This window comes from Carcharhinus amblyrhynchos, chromosome 16 (genome assembly GCF_965287045.1).
Source record: "Carcharhinus amblyrhynchos chromosome 16, sCarAmb.v2.hapA, whole genome shotgun sequence".
Taxonomy (NCBI): Eukaryota; Metazoa; Chordata; class Chondrichthyes; order Carcharhiniformes; family Carcharhinidae; genus Carcharhinus; species Carcharhinus amblyrhynchos.
The window spans coordinates 7,842,718-7,864,678 of NC_137339.1; the positions used below are offsets into that span (position 1 = coordinate 7,842,718).

At 46.1% G+C, this 21,961-nt stretch overlaps 1 protein-coding gene across 1 annotated transcript in view; it reads right to left on the minus strand.

Annotated features, from left to right (window-relative positions):
- Positions 1–18,929: 18,929 nt before the first annotated feature.
- The window catches only part of slc52a3-1 (solute carrier family 52 member 3-1), a 32,930-nt gene continuing 29,898 nt past the window's right edge, over positions 18,930–21,961 (minus strand). Inside the window, exon 3 of the mRNA XM_080204637.1 lies at positions 18,930–19,423. Within this exon, the coding sequence (XP_080060763.1) occupies positions 19,211–19,423 (213 nt within the window). The 3' untranslated portion in view covers positions 18,930–19,210. The remainder of the gene's footprint in view (positions 19,424–21,961) is intronic.

A 21,961-nucleotide genomic window follows, 5' to 3' on the forward strand; every position in this document is an offset into this window, starting at 1 on the left:
TGCTAATTACTGTGCCACCACACCATGGGGCAAGCACAGCAGGAAAATCCCATCTTAAAAGTGTATCACTTAGAATGCAGGAAATTCAGGAGTTCATGTATGAACAGCAAGCTCCCACAAACAACAACGCGACAATGGCCCTGGGAATCTGCTCTCGTGATGTTGATTGAGGCCTTGACGCCTTTACTTCTGCTCAACGCTTCATGATAAGAAGTCATTGGCTGGGATTTTCCCGCTAACAAGAACTTCCAGTCTGGCCTAAGGTGACTGTGACCCCACCCCCACCCCCACCATGCCTTCCCCTCCACCCCTGGCCCCACTGCGGTGGGTCACCTGGTGACATGGTCGTCAAACAACACAAATGTCCATTGACCATCTTCCACTGCCACCTGAAAACCCCCCCCTGCTGAGGGTGGGCGGAGGGGTGGGGCGATGGGGGGCGGTGGGGGGATGGTGGCGAGTAGGAGGTTGTTTCCAGAAAATTCTGACCATTGATTGAAATGCCATTCAGCATCTTTAAAGAGTTCCAGAGGAAATCTAATTTTCAACCGGATGGTTAGGGTCCAGTGACCATATGTCAGACTCACTTCAACTCTTTCACCGAGATGGCCCCCTACGCTAAAAATAGACTCAACTGGGCTCGTTCTGTTCTTTCACATAAACATACCAATCATACAAGGTGAAAGGATAAGGTGGATTCTTTATTTGGAGATCAGATTATTTACGTATAATGTTCGCTGGGGGAATGTGGGGCACACGTCTCACCTCATGGGATGAAGACATCTTATCCTGTCAAGGTGGTAATGATTGATGTTGCTTTAAGATATGTTCCCTTAAAGGTACACACACTTCACGCCACAGTAAAGCACTACTTAGAAGAGGAGCAGGGAAATTATATCCCAGGTGTTAGGGCCCTCAGTCAATATCATTAAGATTACAAACAGTTTGCAATTACCATGTTGCTATCTGTGGGACTGCCGCATTTCCACAACAATGTACAAAAGTACTTCATTGGCTGTAAAGCACTTTGGGGTTTCCATAGGTGATAAAACGCGCTGTTTAAAAGCAACTCGTTCTTTCTTCATAATAATAATCAGTTCCACTTCTTTTCCTCAGGCTCACTAACCGTTTTATCACACGTTCTGCTTCTGCAGGCTGCCCGGCACAGAACTAGTGAGTGTCGGACTGCAGTGGGTTAAATCTCGGAGCAGATGGAGCAGCCGTACCTCTCACGGAGTGTTCCTTGTGGCAGGGACAGAACGCGAGGAAGGCGACAGGACTGCCAGGTGGTGCCGGCACCTCCCCAACCAGCTGGACAGGCCTGGCCATCTGACGGCGCGGGGCTGGGTAGAACTGACTGACTAGCTGCCTGCGACATTCTGCACCACAGTGAGCCCCGGACCGAACTGCATTGCCCGCTCACACCCTCGCTCTTAATGTTCTTTGTCGGCACGCAATTCTTGAAGCGGCTTCACCTCAACTCGGGGAAGCTTTCCCAAGAGAGAGAGAGGGAGAGCGGCCAAGAGAAGGGCGGGGCCTTGATCACTGCGATGACACCAGACACAAAGAAGGCGATGATATAGTCATAACTCCGTCATATGTGTCAACGAGAGACAATAAATGGCAAAGGAAAGAGACAATAGACTGAAGCATTTCCAGTCAATAGTTCCATTGTGAACAGCTTCAGGAATGCGAGATTGGAGTTCCCCTTCTGTCCTGTGGGGAGGAGTCTTTTTCATTCATTGGATTACAGCCCATCCCTGGTTGCCCATCCCTCGCTGCCCTTGGAGGGCAGCTGACAATCAGTCAACCACGTTCCTGGGGCTCTGGATTCACATGTAGGCCAGGCCAGCTAAGGACGGCAGATTTCCTTTCCGAAAGGACTTCACTCCTCGTGCTGGAAAGCAATAATGGGGTTTCCATAAATCGCAGCTATCATTTTAGAAAAAAACCTTTTCAAGATTATTCCTGTCCGAGCACAAAGAAACATGTTGCATTTATATAGCACCTTCCACCACGTGGGTGGCACAGTGGCACAGTGGTTAGCACGGCTGCCTCACAGTGCCAGGGACCCGGCTTTGATTCCGGCCTCGGGTGCAGAGTTTGCAAGTTCTGCCCATGCCTGCGTGGGTTTCCTCCAGATGCTCCGATTTCCTCCCACAGTCCCAAGATGTGCACATTAGGTGGATTGGCCACACTAAATTGTCCCATGCATAGGTTAGGAGGATTAGCGGGGCAAATGTTTGGGATAGGACGAGGGGTTGGGCCTGAATAAGATGCTCTTTCGGAGAGTTGGTGCAGATTCGATGGGTCGAATGGCCTCCTTCTGCACTGTAGGGATTCTATGATCAGCTCATGATGCTCCAAGGTGAGCGACAGGGAATGACGCACTTTAAAAGTGTAGTCGCTATCGCGCTGTGGGGAAATGCAGCAACCAATTGTCACACAGCAAGATCCCATAAACTGGTATGATTTACATGACCAGATAATCCACTTTTAATCCATGTCTATTGTGGGATTAACTGGCCAAACTGCTGAGAAAATCCTCATACACAAAGGCAAAATTCTGCAGCTGCCAAAAACCTGAAACAAGAACAGAAAATCCCCGAAACACTCAGTAGGTCTGGCAGCATCTGTGGAGAGAATGCCGTAAATGCTGGAAAACGTCCTCCCTCGTCTCTGAATGGCGACATGGGATGTCCTGCACCCATTGAGAGAGCAGACGGGGGGATCTCGGTGTAATGTTTCACCCAGTAGACTCCAGCTCCAACAGTGTGGCACTCCTTTGGTTCTATGGAGACCAGATTATTACAGGGAAATTTGTATGGAACTTTCCCATTTTATTGACCAAAAATACTGGAGCGATAAAACTGACGGTGTCCTGAGACCAGAATTGGAATAGTGTAGAGATATTGGAAGATTGTAGGGCTGGAGAAGGTGGCAGAAATGGGGAGGGCAAGATCGTGATGAGGTTACAATTGTGTATTTTTGGACAGGGACTAGTGCACTTTAAAATAGTACAGTTGCGGTATTGGACAATTTAGAAGCAGGGTTTAATACCAGTGCAGTAATTACATTGTGGATTTTGTGCACTTAAAGCTACTGTATACATATACCAGCAGAGGGAGTCTAGAAAGAGACTAGGGAAATCATACTTTAACAGCACATGCTGCAATTCTGCTTCTAATGAATCTTATTGTTTCTCCCCAAGGAACTTTATAGTCAAAAGCAGATTCTCTGAACATACCATTTAAATAATGCCACATTGTTGTGAAAATAAATGTTGTTCAGCATGATGGGTGGTACATTAAGCATTAATATTTCAAACTAACCACAGTAATAAGAACTGTGAGGATTGTTGGCCCATCCTGCTCTCTCCCTGTTACTAGTCAATCTTCTATCCCTCTCGTACACCAAACTCATTTCAGTCTTCTCACTGTTGAACTAGGATTCCATCCAATTGCCTTTTCATTATGTCAGTGTTTATACAGCAGCCTACTACATAAATTAGCAACTTTAATTACAAAGAGCTTAGTCTCCTCACACGTACATGTGGTGGAATTTTTAAAAATATATTTCCGTAAATTTCAGAACAGCATTCGTAGAACGTGAGCCAAGAGCCCTCAGATTTTTTTTTAACCTAGCTTCCTGTTCCACATGCTAATTCTGCATCTGTGCCATTATTGCCTTGGAGCTTAAGACTGTCTGAAAAGGAATAAATAGTATGAGCAGGTGTGGGAAGGGGAGACAATTTGCTCACATTTCTGACCCTGTCCAAAACCAACGTGAGATTTCACAGGTGCCCCCCTAGACAGCACGGACAGCATGGGGAGAATGGCATGAGAGTAATGGAATAGGGGACCTGATGGACATAGGGGACGGCACAAGGAGGGGTAACACGGAAGGGTAAATTGGGGCACATCCATTATCGGGCCCACTGGTTAGCAGGCCGTATGCCGTGTGCCTGACTGTTGAGGTCCAAGGTGCCCCTGAACCTTGAGTTTGGTTATGATGGAGCCTGTACAATAGTGTGAGGAGGGGACTCACGGCCACCTTCTCATTAAAGATGGGCAATAAATGTTGACCTTGCTAGCGATGTTCACATCTGATGAAAGAATAAAACTAAATTGCGTGGCTAATGGTTAAGATATGGCTCCAAGCATGAACTGGGTCATGAGGACATAAGAACTGGGATCTGGAGTAGATCATTTGGCTCTTTAAGCCTCTGTTCAACAAGGTCGTGGCTGATCTTTGAATATAATTCCACCTTTTTGCACTATCCCCATATCCCTGAATTCCATTCTTACCTAATCATCTAAACTACCTCTATCTTGATTGTGGTCGATGACTCAGAATCCCCATAGCCCCTCATGACTCCAATTCCATCTTATATTCCTCATCCACCCCCATGGCCTTTTTGAATCCCTATAGTGCAAAAGGAGGCCATTAGTCCCATCGAGCTGCACTGACTTCAATCCCACGCAGGTTCTATCTCCGTATTTTCCCTGCTAATCCCCCTAATTTGCACACCTTGGCACACTAAGGGGCAATTTAGCATGGCCAATCAACCTAACCCGCATATCTTTGGACTGTGGGAGGAAACTGACATAGACACGGGGAGAATGTGCAAAGTCCACACAGACAGTGACCCCAGGCCAGAATTGAACCAGGCCCCTGGTGCTGTGAGGCAGCAGTGCAGTGCCACCGTGCTGCCCTGTGCCAACCTATGCACATCTACTGACCTCCATGCACTTTCATACCCTCCATGCCAAACAATGCAACTCCACCCATCCCCTTCTGGCCCTTTATACTCTTCATAGCAACGTATGTCCCCCACCCAACCCATGGACCTTTATACCACTTATGCCAAATTAGAGTCAACTCATTCTAACCCATGCCCTTTCACCCATCACTTTTTGCCCTTACACACTCAATGTCAACTCACCCAGTATCCATCTTAGGCAGATCTCAGGATTCATGCTAAGAGGAAATAAAGCAAAGCTCTGTGTCTATTGAGGAATTCACTATTTAAACAAAACACTCTCTTTGATTGAAAACCCCTTCATTAATCCCTTCAATCGCTTAATCCTGTATCAAAACAAGATTTATATTCACAGCCCCACAATATTGACTTTATAAGCCCTTGGGACTGTCATTAAAACTGTAAACTGATTGACCTCCCACTGCAATAATGATATGTGAAAAATCAGTCATGCTGCACAAAACCTATAATGATATCCCTTAAGCATATGACAACAAACAGAGTGAAATAGCAAGCACTGATTTTTTAAAAAATTGCGGGCATTTTTTTAAATTTTAAAAGCCAGGGGATTTAAATCCCTTGCCAGCTTCCTTGACAGTTTCCTTGACAGCTTAATAGTTCTAATGAGTCTGGCATATTTATGGGTTTATCCACTGCTCGTACGCGTTAACAATCCCAAAGATCACTTGACTTTTTCAAAAGAACACCTTATCTCTCCCAAAGGGCACCTGAACTTCCCTAAAAGTATCCCTGGGCTTATCCAAAGGGGTACTCTATCTCTAAGTGCGAGTTGGTCCACTTTGGTAGGAATAATGGTAGGAAGGATTATTACTTACATGGCGAAAAACTGCAGCAGGCGACGGTGCAGAGGGACCTCGGGGTCCTTGTGCATGAGTCGCAAAAACCCAGCTTGCAGGTGCAGCAGGTGGTCAGGAAGGCAAATGGGATGCTGGCCTTCATAGCGAGGGGGATTGAATATAAAAGTAGGGAGGTCTTGCTGCGGCTATATAGGGCATTGGTGAGGCCGCAGCTGGAGTACTGTGTGCAGTTTTGGGCGCCGTACTTACGCAAGGATATTTTGGCCTTGGAGGGAGTGCAGAGGAGGTTTACTAGGCTGATGCCGGAGTTGAGGGGGTTGAGCTATGACGAGAGGCTGAATAAACTAGGCTTGTACTCGTTAGAGTTTAGAAGAATGAGGGCAGATCTCATTGAGACGTATAAGATGATGAATGGGATGGATAGGATAGAGGTGGAGAGACTCTTCCCGCTCTGAAAGGATAGTAGGACTAGGGGGCACAGCCTCAAGATAAAGGGGGGGCGGTTTAGAACGGAGTTGAGGAAGAACTTCTTCACTCAAAGGGTGGTGAATCTCTGGAATTCTCTGCCCGTTGAAGTGGTGGAGGCTACCTCGCTAAATATTTTTAAGACGCGGGTTGATGGGTTTCTGATAAGAGAGGGGATTAAGGGTTATGGGGAGAGGGCGGGAATGTGGAACTGAGCCACGACAGATCAGCCATGATCTTATTGAATGGCGGGGCAGGCTCGAAGGGCTAGATGGCCTACTCCTGCTCCTATTTCTTATGTTCTTATGTTCTCTCCAAAGTAGACTTGGTGAGTCTAGAGTGCAATTGTCATGTTTTGGACATCCCACTAGCGAAACTGGACCTGACTGAAGGCAGTTGCCCTTTAATAAGTGCAGCCAGCTCCAGTGAATCATGGACGTGCTAACAATAATCAGCCCCCATTTCCCTTCCATTTGAAATGACAGGTGCCGGAATCAGGCCTCCAGCACTATTTTGGATAAGCCAGAAACTGTCTCCGGTGTTGTGGAAATTCAGACCTTTACTGAAAAATACATATGGGGGGAGGATCGTACACTGCATTGCAAATACATTTCTCTCGCTGTTCTCCCTTAATCAATGAAGCAAGTCAATGAATGAGGGAGAAAAATATTATATTCACATCAAATAATATCAGTGATTTATTAGCCACTGGGTTTAGAACATTAATCTTTCTTTTCTTGGATTCGATTTCCAATACCTTGCAGATGCAGTTAAAAGAGCTATCCATTTGGAGTGTCTTAAAGTCAGTCCAATATACTCAAAGGATTAGGATTTGCTTTGGTTGTGACACGCTAACTTTACCCAGTGCCAGGTATCTATTTGTCATGGTGCGATCACCATCCTTGCATCTGTTTTTGTACAATTCAGGGGGGAGTTGCAATGTATTTTCTCAGCGCGCAGTCATATTGACACACGCACCACTCTTGGTCATTAGATTTCCCCAGCTCTGCGCTGGGACCTCACCCAGCAAGGTGGTCACTTACACCCAACCAAAGGGCTAAGGATCATCCATCACTGGTTGCTAGGTGGTAACACCCTGAGTCAAAGTTCAAGTCCCAATGCGGGGTGTGAGACAGAAACCTCCGTTGATATTTCAGCTGGAGTGTTGGAGGCGCCATTTTTCTGATTAGATGTTAATCCATGTGCTCATTGGGAGAATGTAAAAAATCCCCTGGTCACTTTTTTGAACAAGAACAGGGAAATTATCCCCAGTGTCCGGGCCAATATTTATCTTTCAATCAACATCACAGAAACAGAATGTTTGGTCATTATTACCTTGATCTTTATGGGAGAAGGCTGTGCTTTATTTGGGTGCCATATTTCCCATATTACCAACTTTCAAAACCATTTCATTGGCTGTAAAGTGCTTTGAGATGGTCGTGAGTAGTGCAATGTCAATACAAACTTTTCTTTCTTTCGCCCACCTACATTTTCTACTTTACACTGAGACAGCCTCCATAGAACCATAGAATCCCTACAGTCCAGAAGGAGGCCATTCAGCCCATCATGTTTTCACCACTCTCCAAAAGAACATCTTATCCAGGCTAACCCCCACCCTATCCTCATAACCTTGTGCATTTACCATGGCTAATCCACCTAACCTACACACCTTTGGACACTAAGGAGCAATTTAGCATAGACAATCCACCCAACCTGCACATCTTTGGACACTAAGGGGCAATTTAGCATAGCCAATCCACCTAACCTACTCATCTTTGGACACTAAGGGGCAACTTAGCTCGGCCAGTCCACCTAACCTACGCATCTTTGGACACTAAGGGGCAATTTAGTGTGGCCAATCCCCCCAACCTACACATCTTTGGATACTAAGAGGCAATTCAAATGGCCAATCCACTTAATCTGCACATCTTTGGTCTTTGGGAGGAGACAGGAGCAGCCGGATGAAAACCCACGCAGACACGGGGACAATGTGCAAACTTCACACAGATAGTCACTGAAGGTGCGAATTGGACCCTGGCCCTTGGCGCTGTGAGGCAGCAATGCTAACCACTGTGTCACTGTGCTGCCCAAACTTCCCATCCTCCCCTTCCAAACCACCTTGAGTCACTCCCACCAACCCTCCCCTCCTTCCACTCCATTTCCTGCAGAGGGAGATCCCGGGTGAGACACAGTGAAAGTCAGCATTGCCTCTTTTAAACTTCAGGGAGCAGAATCATTGACTTTCAGCACACGCAGGAACTCCAGTCTGAGTAAATTAAGGCTAGACTCAGCTATAAACGCGTATTGATTTGCCAAGCAGTTTACAATCCTCCCAGGTCAGTAAGACTACTCCTGCCCCACATCAATAACCATAACAAGGTTACTGTTTTTCAGTTTATTCACTGCATACCAGTCCAATTGTTGCGTTCACGAAACCTTTAAAAGCGACCGGGATTTATGTTCCGTGAGAAGAGAACGGCAGAAAAAAGACAGAAACCTCTTTTTGTACAGCTTATCAGGCTGAGGAATGACAGTGGAGGAGGTTGGACGAAGGTATACTGCACACTCAGCACTAAATCCCCCCTCTCCATCGCCCCTGTATACATGATACTTCCAGAAGGACCTGACTGTGCAAAGTAACTCAGGCTTCCCGATTCCAATGGGAGCGAAAGGAGACTCGATGGACCGAAGGGACTCTGCTGCACTGTGTGATTCTAATGTAAAATGGTCCTGTTTCTGCCTAATTTTTCAACTCCCTGTTGACACGTGGACATGAATTAGCAATAACCTGACGTGTGCATTACGGACAAGTTTAACAACTAGCGCCTGCGTCGTTGCCCCCCACCTGCACCCCCCAACGCCTCCCCGCCACTCTAACCCTGTAACACTGCATATTTCCCATGGATAATCCAGCTAACCTGCAATGTCTTTGGACATTGATACCTTCCTTACAAAGTGGCCAGGATTTGACATAAGATGGCGCAGTTTTGTTGGGTAGGACAGTAGAATCACAGAATCCCTACAGTGCAGAAGGAGGCCATTCAGTCCATCATGTCTGCACTGACCACAATCCTATCCCCAAAACCCCATGAATTTATCATAGCTAGTTCCCCTGACACTAAAAGGCGATTTAGCACGGCAATGCACCTAACACGCATATCTTTGGACAGTGGGAGGAAACCGGGGCACCCGGGGGAAACCCATGCAGACACAGGGGAGAATGTGCAAGCTCCACACAGACAGTGACCCGAGCCGGGAATCGAACCCAGGTCCCTGGCGCTGCGGGGCAGCAGCGCTAACCACTGCATCACTGTCTGACCCACAAAAGTAGTCGAACGAGTTTAGTGTCTCCGCCCTCTTAAAATAATATTTATTTTAATTCCTCTCAGTTTGATTATTTTTCTCCCCTCAGTGGTTAGTTCCCGGTTCAAAATGTCAGCTGGGAAACTCCTCCTTAATTCCCCAGCGCAGGACTTCCTCAAACTTCCCGACATTCCAGCAGCCCCACTTGAGCTCTGTTTACAGTTTCCTCCTGGCAGCCGTGTCCCTTGAAGAAGAAAGGAAAGAACCTGCATTTATATAGAGCCTTTCACCACCCAAACACGGCCCAGAGTAACTTGCACTCCTGGAAGCCAAAGCTGCAATGCAGGAAATGTGTCAGACAATTTGTCCTCAGCAAAGGCCCCCAAAACAGCAATGGTAATGGCCAAACGGTCTGTTTGTTTAAATGATGTTGGTTGAGGCAAAGCAGTTGGCAAGGAAACCCCGGGAGGACTGTCTGGAGCCTCCCTGATAGTGCCTGCAGGACTATCCTATCTTGGATAGAATCCCTACAGTGCAGAAGGAGGATATAGAAACAAAGAAACAGTGAAGGCAGGAGCTGGAGGAGGCCATTTGGCCCTTCCAGCCTGCTCCGCCATTCATTATGATCATGGCTGACCGTCCAACTCAATAGCCTAATCCTGCTTTCTTCCTGTAACCTTTGACCCGTAAGACCATAAGATATAGGAGCAGAATTAGGCCACTCAGCCCATCGAGTCTGCTCCGCCATTCAATCCTGGCTGATTTTTTTCTCATTCCCATTCTCCTGCCTTTTCTCCATAAGACCTGATTCCCTTATTAACCAAGATTCAGTTCTCCCCAAGTGCTACACCCAGCCACCTCTTGAATATATTCAATGTTTTGGCATCAGCTACTTCCTGTGGTAATGAGTTCCACAGGCCCACCACTCTTGGGGTGAAGAAATGTCTCCTCATCTCCGTCCTAAATGGTCTACTCCGTACCCTCAGACTGTGTGGCATTTGGCTAATCGAGTCTGCACTGACAACAGCCTCACCCAGGCCCTATCCCCATAACCCCACATATTTATCCTGCTAGACTCCCTGGCACTAAGGGGCAATTTGGCATGGCCAATCAACCTAACCCGCACATCTTTAGGATAGGGGAGGAAACCCACGCAGACACGAGGAGAATGTGCAAACTCCACGTAGAAAGTCACCCGAGGCCAGAATCGAACCCGGATCCACAGTGCTGTGAGGTAGCAGTGCTAACCATTGGGCCACCGTGCCACCTACGCCACCTGAGAGGACAGGTGGGGCCTCAGTTGAATGCCTCATCTGAAAGACAGTACAGCCATGTAGCGTCATCGTTTAACCCCACTTTGGACCATTCCATTTTACCATCCCCTTCATTTTATTCCTGTAGAGGTTAAGCATTTAAACAAAAGCCATGCAAATTTGAGATGCATTTGAAGAGTGTTCCAGCTGGGTAGCTGGCACTGGATTACGAACAGCTTTTGAGAATGGGAAACAGTGTAATGATAAATTACAAAGTGATAGGGCAAGGCATATGTTTGTTGCCATTATTTCCTACACAGATAGTTCACAAGATTGTCAAGCAAGAATAGTGTAAAGAGAACAGGACTGCTCCAAGACACCAACTAGTGGCTAAGTCAACTACTGACAGAGGGCAAGGATCAGGCAAGCGGGCTTAACATCACGGAATGGTAAATAAGAAAAACGCAAAATACAATGGATGTCGGAATCTGAAACTAAAAATGTTGGAAAACTCAGCAGGTCTGACAGCATCTGCGGAGTGAGAATAGAGTAAGGAGTCTGACAACACCACAGATGAGGGGGTTGGACTACGAAGAGAGACTAAATAGACTGGGTCTGTACTGGTTGGAGTTTAGAAGGATGAGGAGGGATCTTATAGAGACGTATAAGATAATGAAGGGGATGGATAGGGTAGAGGTAGAGAGATTCTTCCCGCTTAGAAAGGACAGCAGGACTAGAGGGCACAGCCTCAAGATAAAGGGGGGCAGTTTAGATCAGAGTTGAGGAGGAACTTCTTCACTCAAAGGGTGGTGAATCTCTGGAATTCTCTGCCCGTTGAAGTGGTGGAGGCTGCCTCGCTAAATATATTTAAGATGCGGGTTGATGGGTTTTTGATAGGCAAGGAGATTAAGGGTTATGGGGAGAGGGCGGGAAAGTGGAACTGATCCACTTCAGATCAGCCATGATCTTATTGAATGGCGGGGCAGGCTCGAAGGGCTAGATGGCCAACTCCTGTTCCTACTTCTTATGTTCTTAGGTTTAAGTCCAATCGATTTACTTGAAAGTAAGCTCACAAGCTTCTGACGAAGGGGCAAACCCCGAAAGCTTGTGAGTTTACTATCAAATAAGTTGGTTGGACTTAAACCTGGTGTTGTCAGACTTCTTACTGTGTTTACCCCAGTCCAACGCTGGCATCTCCACATCATAAGTGAGAATAGAGCCAATGTTTTCGATTGGGATGACCATTCATCAGAGCTCCTTTTAAATGGAAATGGGATGAAGCTGGAGGGGAGAGTTCATGCTCTGAAGTTGTTGGACTCAATGTTCAGTCCGGAAGGCTGTAAAGTGCCCAATCGGAAGGTGAGGTGCTGTTCCTCCAGTTTGCGTTGGGGTTCACTGGAACATTGCAGAAGGCCAAGGGCAGGCATGTGGACAGGGGAGCAGGGTGGTGTGTTGCGGTGGCCAGTGACAGGAAGGTCTGGGTCCTGCTTGCAGACAGACTGAAGATGTTCAGCAAAGCGGCCACCCAGTCAGTGCTTAGGCTCTCCGATGGAGAGTAGGCCGCATTGGGAGCTCTGACAAAGGGTCATCTAGACTCGAAACGTTGGCTCTACTCTCTCTCCCCACAGATGCTGTCAGACCTGCTGAGATTTTCCAGCATTTTTCCGTTATCACGAGAATGGTACCTCACATGGAAGGTGATGGTGAGGTAAGAGGAAAATAAGGCTGCGACATCGAAATAGGAAATAGATCTAAAAGACTCGTCCCGAAACCGTAAAATCCCGCCTGAGGTAAACGGGCGTTTCCATGGTCCGCCCCTCGCCCATTCCGATTTCCATGGTGGACGGGACAGTAAAATTCCACCCAACAGGTTCAAGGAAATTAAGTATCCTATCGGATAGGGAAGATCCTTTCCCCAGACACTATGGATTCTTATATTCCATCTTCTTCCCTCCCCCATGTCTGCGCTTTTGTAATGATTAGTAGGGAACCAAGATGTTTTGAAACAATGAGTAAGTGTTGGAAGGTCTGATAAAGACAAGATAAGTTCACATTTCGGAGATAACTCTTCTCAAATGATGGCACGCAGTGCCAGAGGCAGAACTCAAAACATTAGCAGCTGAAAGGAGACCTCAAACATCATTAAACAATTCTGTTCAGTCAGGGGTTTTGAGCGTAGAAATGACTTTCTCAGAACGGTGCTGACTCTCTGGCTCAGTGGGGGTGACTTTGATATTAGTCAATAACCCAGGAGGTAGCGATTCAGCCCCCCCCAATGCCTCTCCCAATGTTCAGGAAGGGAGTGTGACTGGCACGCAATTGATTTCGTCCAAATTATGCTGATAGAGAAGGAAACATACCCCATGTAACCCACATACCCCATGTACACCCCTTAGTCCAACATACCTGACATACCCCATGTACCCTACACACCCCACAGAGTCCACGCATGTCACTTAGCTCATACACCTCACATACACCATGTACCCTACATACCTCACATACCCCACATAGCCTATGTACCCTACATACCCCACACAGCCTATGTACGCCACTTAGCTCATATACCCCACATACCCATATACCCCACTGGCCCATGTACTCACATACCCCATGTATCCTTCATACCTCATGTACCTCACAAAGCCTATGCACCCTTCACAGCCCATATACCCTTCGCAGCCCATATACCCCACAAATCCCATTTACCCCTCATACTTCATGTACCCCTCATGCTCCATGTACCCGTCATACCCCATGTACCCCTCATACCTCATGTATCCTTCATACCTTATGTCTCTTCATACCCCATGTTTCCAAAGATCTGTGGATTGAGAATCAGAGTGTTCAGTCACACGTGAACCCATGTCAGAAACACATGATCCAGAATTGATGCGATCTTCAAATCGAGGGACAACCAGCAATGGTTTCATCAGCTTCAACGCTGAGTGGATTTTGTGTTATGTTGAGGAACCTGGACCTGGCCTCCCTCACCCTACCCCCACCCCCCGCCTTTTATCCAGTTGTGTCCGAGAAGTGAGGACCACTTCAAGCGCAGACATGCAACCTGTGTCTGCTCAGGCTGGAGTTCAGCATTTAGCACTGAAATAAGGAGAGATTTCTTTCACTCAGGCTCAGGCAGCAGTGAATGTTGGGGTCAGTAAACATTTGGACACTTAGACAATCAAGGCGGAGTTGAATGGAAGATCAGTCATGATTTTACTGAGAGGCAGAATGGACTCAAGGGGCCGAATGGCCTCCATCTGTTCCTATTTTCTATGTCCACTGTCCAGGTTTACTCATGAATAGTGGCTGCTTGGATGAACTATTGAAGGAGGAGGAGAAAGAGGGGGAAGAATGGAAGTGAGCAGCTAGCAAGGGAGGAGAAACATGTTTTGAAGTAAGTTCTTTACTGAGGGTTGTGGTATTTCTGATCAGCTGAACTGGCCTAGGATGAAGTCCTTCATCCAGAAGAGTGTGGGAGCCCTCTATTGGTCATCCCTGCAACTGCATTGCCAGGATACTGTGGGAGCAATTTTAGTCCAAACTCAAAAGAACAGTACAGTGAGGCAATAGTTATAGAGTCATCGAGATTTACAGCATGGACACAGGCCCTTTAGCCCAACTTGTCCATGCCATCCCTTCTTTTTAAACCACTAAGCTAGTCCCAATTGCCTGCGTTTGACCCATTTCTGTCTATAACCATCTTACTCATGCAACTGTCTAAACACTTTTTAAATGGCAAAATTGTACTTCTATCTCTGGCAGCTTGTTCCAGACATTCACCACCCTCTGTGTGAAAATTTTTTCCCTCTGGACTCTTTTGTATCTCTCCCCTCTCACCTTAAACCTATGCCCTCTAGTTTTAGACTCCTCTACCGTTGGGAAAAGATATTGACTATCTAGCCTGTCTAATATCATATTGATCTGTGCCCCTCATTATTTTATTGACCTCTTATAAGATCACCCCTAAGGCTCCTACGATCCCGAGAAAAAAGTCCCAGTCTAACCAGCCTCTCCTTATAACCCAAACCATCAAGTCCCGGTAACACCCTGGTAAATCTTTTCTGCACTCTTTCTAATTTATCTTGAATCTTGAAAAAAGCTTAAGCATTCATCCCTCCTCACTACCAGCATACTTGATGGGCTGAATGGCCTACTTCTGCTCCAAACCTTATGGTCTACAATGGCTGTGGTGTGTACCATCTACAAGATGCTCTACAGCAACTGGCCAAGCCTCCTTCAACAGACCTCTATACCGTCTAGAATGACAAGGGCAGCGGACGCAGAACACTTAACTGCAAATATTTCCTGTTCTTTGAGTGGAAATTTCTGATTAATATTAATTACAACAATGTATTTCACAAATTCCTATATATGTCCTCTCCTTCACTGTGTTGAGGAAGAAGGAAGTGCTATAGTGGTATGGTTGTTGGACCATGATGGTCTAGAAACCCAAGGTAATGCTCCAGGGAACTGGGTTCAAATCCCACCATGGCAGATGGTGAAACCCGAATTTGATAAAAATCTGGAATTAACAGTCTACTGATGACCATGAAAGCATTACCAATTGTTGTAAAAAAACTCATCTGATTCACTGACGAGGAAATCTGCTGTCCTTACCAGGTCTGGCCTACATGTGACTCCAGACCTACAGCAATGTGATTGGTTCTTAATTGCCCTCAGGGATGGACAATAAATGCTGGCCCAGCCAGCAACGCCAATATCTCACGGGCAAAGAAAAGTGCGTCAATTAGATTCCAACAGCAAATTTCCTCATGGAAACCTGAATGTTTTGTGTCCTGGAGGCTTACTATCTAGGATTGCCAACTCTTCTGGATTGATCCTGGAGAGTCCAGGAACATGAGCCCACTCTCTACAGCACATCTGTGTTTCACCTCTTTCAGTTGTGTTGTCATGACGTGCTTCCATATTCCTCCAACATTTGTTAGGAAGGTGCCTAATAAACGTGACAATAATCAGATAACCTATTTTTTGTGTGATTGAGGGATAGATAAGGGCCAGGACCCTGGGAAGACCTCCCCTGCTCTTCTTCAAAGCAGTGCCATGGGATCTTTAATATCCACCCTAGCAGGAATGTGGGAGCTCGGTTTAAACCTCTTGTCAGAAAGATGGCACCCTCGATAGTGTAGCACTCCCACTGGAGAGGCAGCTGGGTAGTTTTGTGCTCTCGCACTGGAGTGGGGGGTTGAATGCAGAACCTTGTGACTCAGGGATGAGAGTGTGACCCACTGAACCAGTGCAAGTACACAGTGCACAGCTTAGAAGAAAAAACATTAGAGTGTTAATAGAAATGAAGTATTCCCTGAATGAAATATTTCAGAGGGGTTAGAAAACTGTTCAACGGTGAAAAAACAGCTGGTAGAATTTCGAGAGATCAGAGTTAGTAACCCTAGAATAACAGCCACAAAAGTTAATTATTCAGTAAACCAGCCTGAAAGCCCACTGATGGTCAATGACATTCCTTTCCTTTCTAAATCTTGGCCTATTAGTTCCAGAGACCATTCTCCCTGTGGAACACCTCAAAACCTGGAGAAACTGTTGGGGATTGCAATTAAAACCGGCATTGAAATAAAACACCAAAGCATCTCATTGAATGATACAACACAGAAGGAAGCCATTCAGCCCATCGTGTCCCTGTCTGCATTGACGGAAATACACACAAGAGTATAACAGCCACAACTTGGATTTATATAGCGCCTGTGATGTAACAACTTGCTTCATAATGAAGCAAAATGAACCAGGTAAGGAAGTATTCTGGCACTCGACAAAAAGCTCTGTCAATGGGGCAGGTTTTGAGGAGAATCTTAAAGGATGGACAAGATGAGAGTTTACACAACATCAGGTCCAGTTTATCTGAAATCGTAAGCTTTCAGAGCATTGCTCCTTCATCAAGTCACTTCACCTGACAAAAGAGCAGCGCTCTGAAAGCTTGTGATTTCAAATAAACCTGTTGGCCTGTGACCTGGTGCTGTGTAAACTCTCATCTTGTCCACCCCAGTCCAACACCAGCATCTCCACATTAAAGGATGGAAGTGCAGGACAGAGATGGAGAGGGAAATCAAAAGAATTAGCCCCATGTTAAAATCAGGGACACTCAAAGGGCCAGAAGTAGAGGAATACAGATATCTCCAAGGTTCGCGGAGATGGAGAGAAGGAGGTGAGGGGTCATGGAGCGATTTGAAAACAGTGATGAAGACTCTAAAATTGAGACGGTGCTTAACCAGGAGCCAGTGTAGATCAGCAATCACACAGATGGGGAACAAATCGAACTTACCCAAGTTAGGATAAATCAGGAGAGTTTTGGTGAACTGTGGAGGATGGAATGTGGGAGACCAGTTTGGAGTGTGTTAGAAAAGTCAAATCTTGGGGTAACAAAGGCATGAAAAAGGTCTTCAGCAGATGAGCTGAAGTGGGCAGTGTTTTGGAGGCAGAGGTAGGCAATAATGTTGAGGTTGGAAATGTGTGTGGGCGGATAATGAACGGGCGGCTCGGTGGCACAGTGGTTAGCGCCAGGGATCCCGAGTTCGATCCCTGGCTCGGGTCACTGTCTGTGCGGAGCCTGCACATTCTCCCCGTGTCTGTGTGGGTTTCCTCTGGGTGCTCCAGTTTCCTCCCACAGTCTGAAAGATGTGCTGGTTAGGTGCATTGGCCCAAACAGGTGCTGGAGTGTGACAACCAGGGGGATTTCACAGTAACTTCATTGCAGTGTTAACGTAAGCCTTATTTGTGATTAATGAATAAACTTGAAGGGGTGGAATCTTCCATCAGCTGGTCTCTGATGGCCAGCTCCTAAAGAGGTTCTCATTTTCGATCCCCTAGAACAAACCGGATTGACTGAATGCCGTCATAATATCCAGGATCAAGTACCCAAACGGCCTTGTAAGCATCTGCCCTCTCCCCCCTCCCAACATCACACCCCCACCTCAGTGACAAAGCATTCAGGCATCAGTAACAGCCTAAACCACATGAAATAGTGGAAGAAAAATAAAACCTTTTCACTTTGTTTTGCTATTTAAGACACACGGTAAATACTCATAAATTTTCTCGTTGAATTGACGTACATTGAACGCTGAGACTATCCCACATCCTACCTCTAATAGACACAAAGTATGATTGCAGCAACTGCCAAATCCCAGCAGCCAAAACCCAGGCAAAATTTCCAATTCAATCCTTAGAATCTTGACAGGAGTGTTGAGGTAAATGAGTGCAAGATCTTACAGGCTCTGGCTCTTTTAACATCGAGTAAGCAGTTTTATTGGGTAAATTACACTTGTTTTCAATGCATTACATTATGTTCTGTATTATAAATGTTATCTTTAACTGTGTGCAGGCATTTAAACAAACAGTTGTCCAAATCCCACGTAAGCACCTCCCCTTTTCCATCAAACACCAACTAATCTATTCAACATCCTATTCAGTAAATCTGAGAGTTTAGTACATATCCTCACAGCTCCCTGTTGAATGAAATACCTTTTGCTCTCCGTCCTAAATCTCTTTTGCATTTAATCTTACCTTTATGTACTTTGACCAGGACAGTAGCTATTGGAAGTGTTTCAAGCTGTTCCGCTCAGCATGCACTGTGTGCTGACACTAAGCAGAGAAATACATTGAAAACCCCGTGATTTTAGTCAAACGTTCGAAGTTTACGGATTAAAATCTACTTTCTGTGATCAGTGAATGGTATTATGGAGACAATTTGCGTGTTGACACAGTGACACGCCGGGAACACTCAGTCAGTATGGAAACAAAAATAAACAGTGCTGGAAATACTCAGCAGGTCAGACAGCAACTGTGGAGAAAAACATTGTTAATGTTTCAGGTTGAGGTGACCTTTCATCTGAATTGGCAACATCAACGATTTTGAACTTCTTTTTCCGTTTCTTCGTTATCAGGGCCTCCTTCCTTCCCTCATTTTTTTGTGGGGGGCAATGCTTTGGGGTGTTAGAAGGGGCAGTTCAATTTGGGGGGGGGGGGTGAGAGGGCGTTAGAAGGGGCAATTTGATTTGAGGATTGGGGGTGATGGAAAGGGCAATTCGATTTGGAGAGTTGGGTGGGTTAGATAGGGTATTTTGGTTTCAGGGTGAAGGGGGGATGTTGGAAGCAACAATTTGATTTGGGGAGTTGGGGGGGTTAGATGGGTAATTTGGCTTGGGCTGAGGGGGGTTGTTGGAAGGGGCAGTTCGATTTGAGGATTGGGGGTGTTAGAAAGGGCAATTCAATTTGCAGAGTTGATGGGGTTAGAGAGGGTAATTTAATTTGGGAGTGGGGGGATGTTGGAAGGGGCAATTTGATTTCGAGGTTGGAATGTTAGAAGGGGCAATTTGATTTGGGTTGGGGGTGATAGATGGATAATTCCATTTGGGGTTGAGGTATAAAAAGGGGTAATTCAATTTGGGGGGTTGGAGGGGATGTTAGAAGGGGCAATTCAATTTGGGTTAGGGTAATAGAAGGGGTAATTCCATATGGGGTTGAGTTATAAGAAGGGGCAATTCAATTTGGGGGGTTGAAGGGGTTTAGAAGGGGCAATTCGATTTGGGGCTGAGGTATAAGAAGGGGCAATTCAATTTGGGGGACTGAGGGGGCTGTTAGAAGGGGCAATTTGATCTGCAGCTGTCCCCGGAGTGGAAAAGGGCATACACGCTTACAAGTGGGAACATGGTCAATGCGCCAATCATGGATCCCAGCTGCACTGCTGCTCCATACCACACCAGGGCGCTGCGACTCTCATCACGAAAAATCACTCCGATCATTACCTTGACGTACGACAAGGTCCCGGAAAATAAAGTCCACGAAATGATCTGTATGATTAGGAAGAAACAGCTTGTCACAGAAAGGAAGCAGACAGTCCAATAAAGTGATCACAATATTAATTCATTCAACAACTCAATGTTGGCTTAGCATCATGTAACAGACGTGCATTTATAAAGCGCCTTACCTGACCCCAGGATATCCCAAAGTACTCCACAGCCACTGGAAAATTGCAGCAGATAATTTGCACACAGCGAGCTCCCACATAATGCTGTACGATGGTGAGCGGATAATCTATCTATGGTTCTGTCGGATAATCTCTTTGTGGTTCCACAGACATAGAATTTATTATCTGTTTTGGGTTTGCACCTAAACCATCCTTTCTCTTCATATCTCTTCCCATATGTCTCCCTGAGAGACTGAATAGACTGGGGCTATACTCTTTGGAATTCAGAAGGGGAGGTCTTATAGAAACATAAGATTATGAAGGAAATAGATAAGATAGAAGCAGGGAAGTTGTTTCCACTGGCGGGTGAAACCAGATCTAGGGGACATGGCCTCAACATAAGGGGGAGCAGATTTAGGACTGAGTTGAGGAACTTCTTCATCCAAAGGGTTGTGAATCTATGGAGGTCCCTGCCCAGTGAAGCAGTTGAGGCTACCTCATTGAGTGATTTTAAGGCAAGGATAGATAAATTTTTGACCAGTAAAGGAATTAAGGGTTATGGTGAGCGGGCGGGTAAGTGGAGCTGAGTCCACAAAAAGATCAGCCATGATCTTATTGAATGGCGGAGCAGGCTCGAGGGGCCGGATGGCCTATTCCTGCTCCCAGTTCTTATATTCTTGTGTTCTTATGTTCAAGTAATTCTCCGAGTGTTGCCAAGGCCAGGTACAGCAGCATCTAGAACTCTAAACCCAAAGCTTCTCCAGCGACCCCAGCTTTCTAATGTCGATTAGCACACAGCTCCTTATTCCCCATGGATTAATATCTTCTACACACGACCAGCAAATCTGATGGTAAGCATCTGGAAATGATGGGCAGCTTCAGGTGTTGTAGTCAGAGGATTGTAAGTTTAAGGCAGAAATGGATAGATTCTTGGTCAGCAAGGGGGCTATAGGAGGGGAGGAGCGGGGGAAGGTGGGATGCAGATTTGAGGCTACAGCCATGATCTTATCAAATGGCAGAACAGGCTCGAGGGGCTGAGTGGCCTACTCCTGCTCCTTGTTCATAAGGCCCACTCCAGAGGCTTGAGTGCGAAATCTAGTACAAGACCGAGGGAAGACTGTACTGTCAGAGGTAAGGAGCTGAATCTTTGAGCCCTTCCCATCAACATAGAACATAGAACCCTACAGTGCAGAAAGAGGCCCTTCGGCCCATCGAGTCTGCACCAACCACAATCCCACCCAGGCCCTATCCCCATATCCCTACACATTTACCCTCTAATCCCTCTAACCTACACATCCCAGGACACTAAGGGGCAATTTTAGCATGGCCAATGAACATAACCCGTACACCTTTGGACGATCTTCAGTGGGACCTCCCAGTCTCATCAATGACGACACTGCAGTGTGGGGCCCTGGCGGTGATGGATGTTGGGGGTGGGGGTCAGTGCGTCAGCGATCCACGCAAAACACTGTAGACATCGGCTGGACTGGAAGATCCTGCCAGTGGCCAATGGCGAACTGCTTCTGTCAACAGAAAATACGCTGGTGCTGGGAGGAGTCTGGAAAATCCCACCTGACACCTTTTGGATGAGGCCCCGTCTTCCCTGTCCATTAGAGAAATGCTGCAACAAATTGCAAAACAGGAAGGAGGTTTCCAGCTGGAATGAACTTGGCTCCTATAAAAAGGTTGAATATTATGAAATCAATCTGTACATAACCTGGAATCATCAAAATGATGACTATATAATTAGTATTTTATGGCCAGGAGTAATAACTCTTTAAACCACAGAAGTGCTGATGTATAAATGTATTAAACGAGGACTAATTGGAATAATGTTTTTAGATTGAACAGTTGATGCCTCTGGGGAGTATGCAAGTTCTCAGTTTCACTAAGTGTTGATTTAAAAGCCTATTAATCTTGGAAGTTTTGCTACGTGGCATCAAGCGATACTTTAAAAAAAAACAGTAAGGGAAAGAATTTTCTCCTGAGGCCTGTTTTTATAAATCAAAGACTGGTACAGCATTGAAGGAGGCCATTCCGCCCATCAAACCTCTGCCAGCTCTTTGAAAGAACCACCTTGTTAGTTCTATTTCCACTGCTCATTCTCCTTAGCCCAGTAGTTTTTCCAATTAAGTTCAGTTTAATTACTCAACACTTCAATTATTTCTCTAATTTCTTTTTGAAAGTTACTATTGAATCCATTTACCTCACCTTTTCAGGCAGCGCATTCCAAATCATAAGGTCCCGGCACAGATCCTTCTGGAATTCCGAATGGGACAGCTCCTTTGAATTCAAGAATATATCCATTCTCCTTGCGGCGCAGTGGGTTAGCATCCCAGGCCCTGGGCCAGAAGCACTGGGTTCAAGTTCCACCCCAGGGTGTGATGGCCAAGGAAGGTGCGTTCACACCACAGCCAAACAG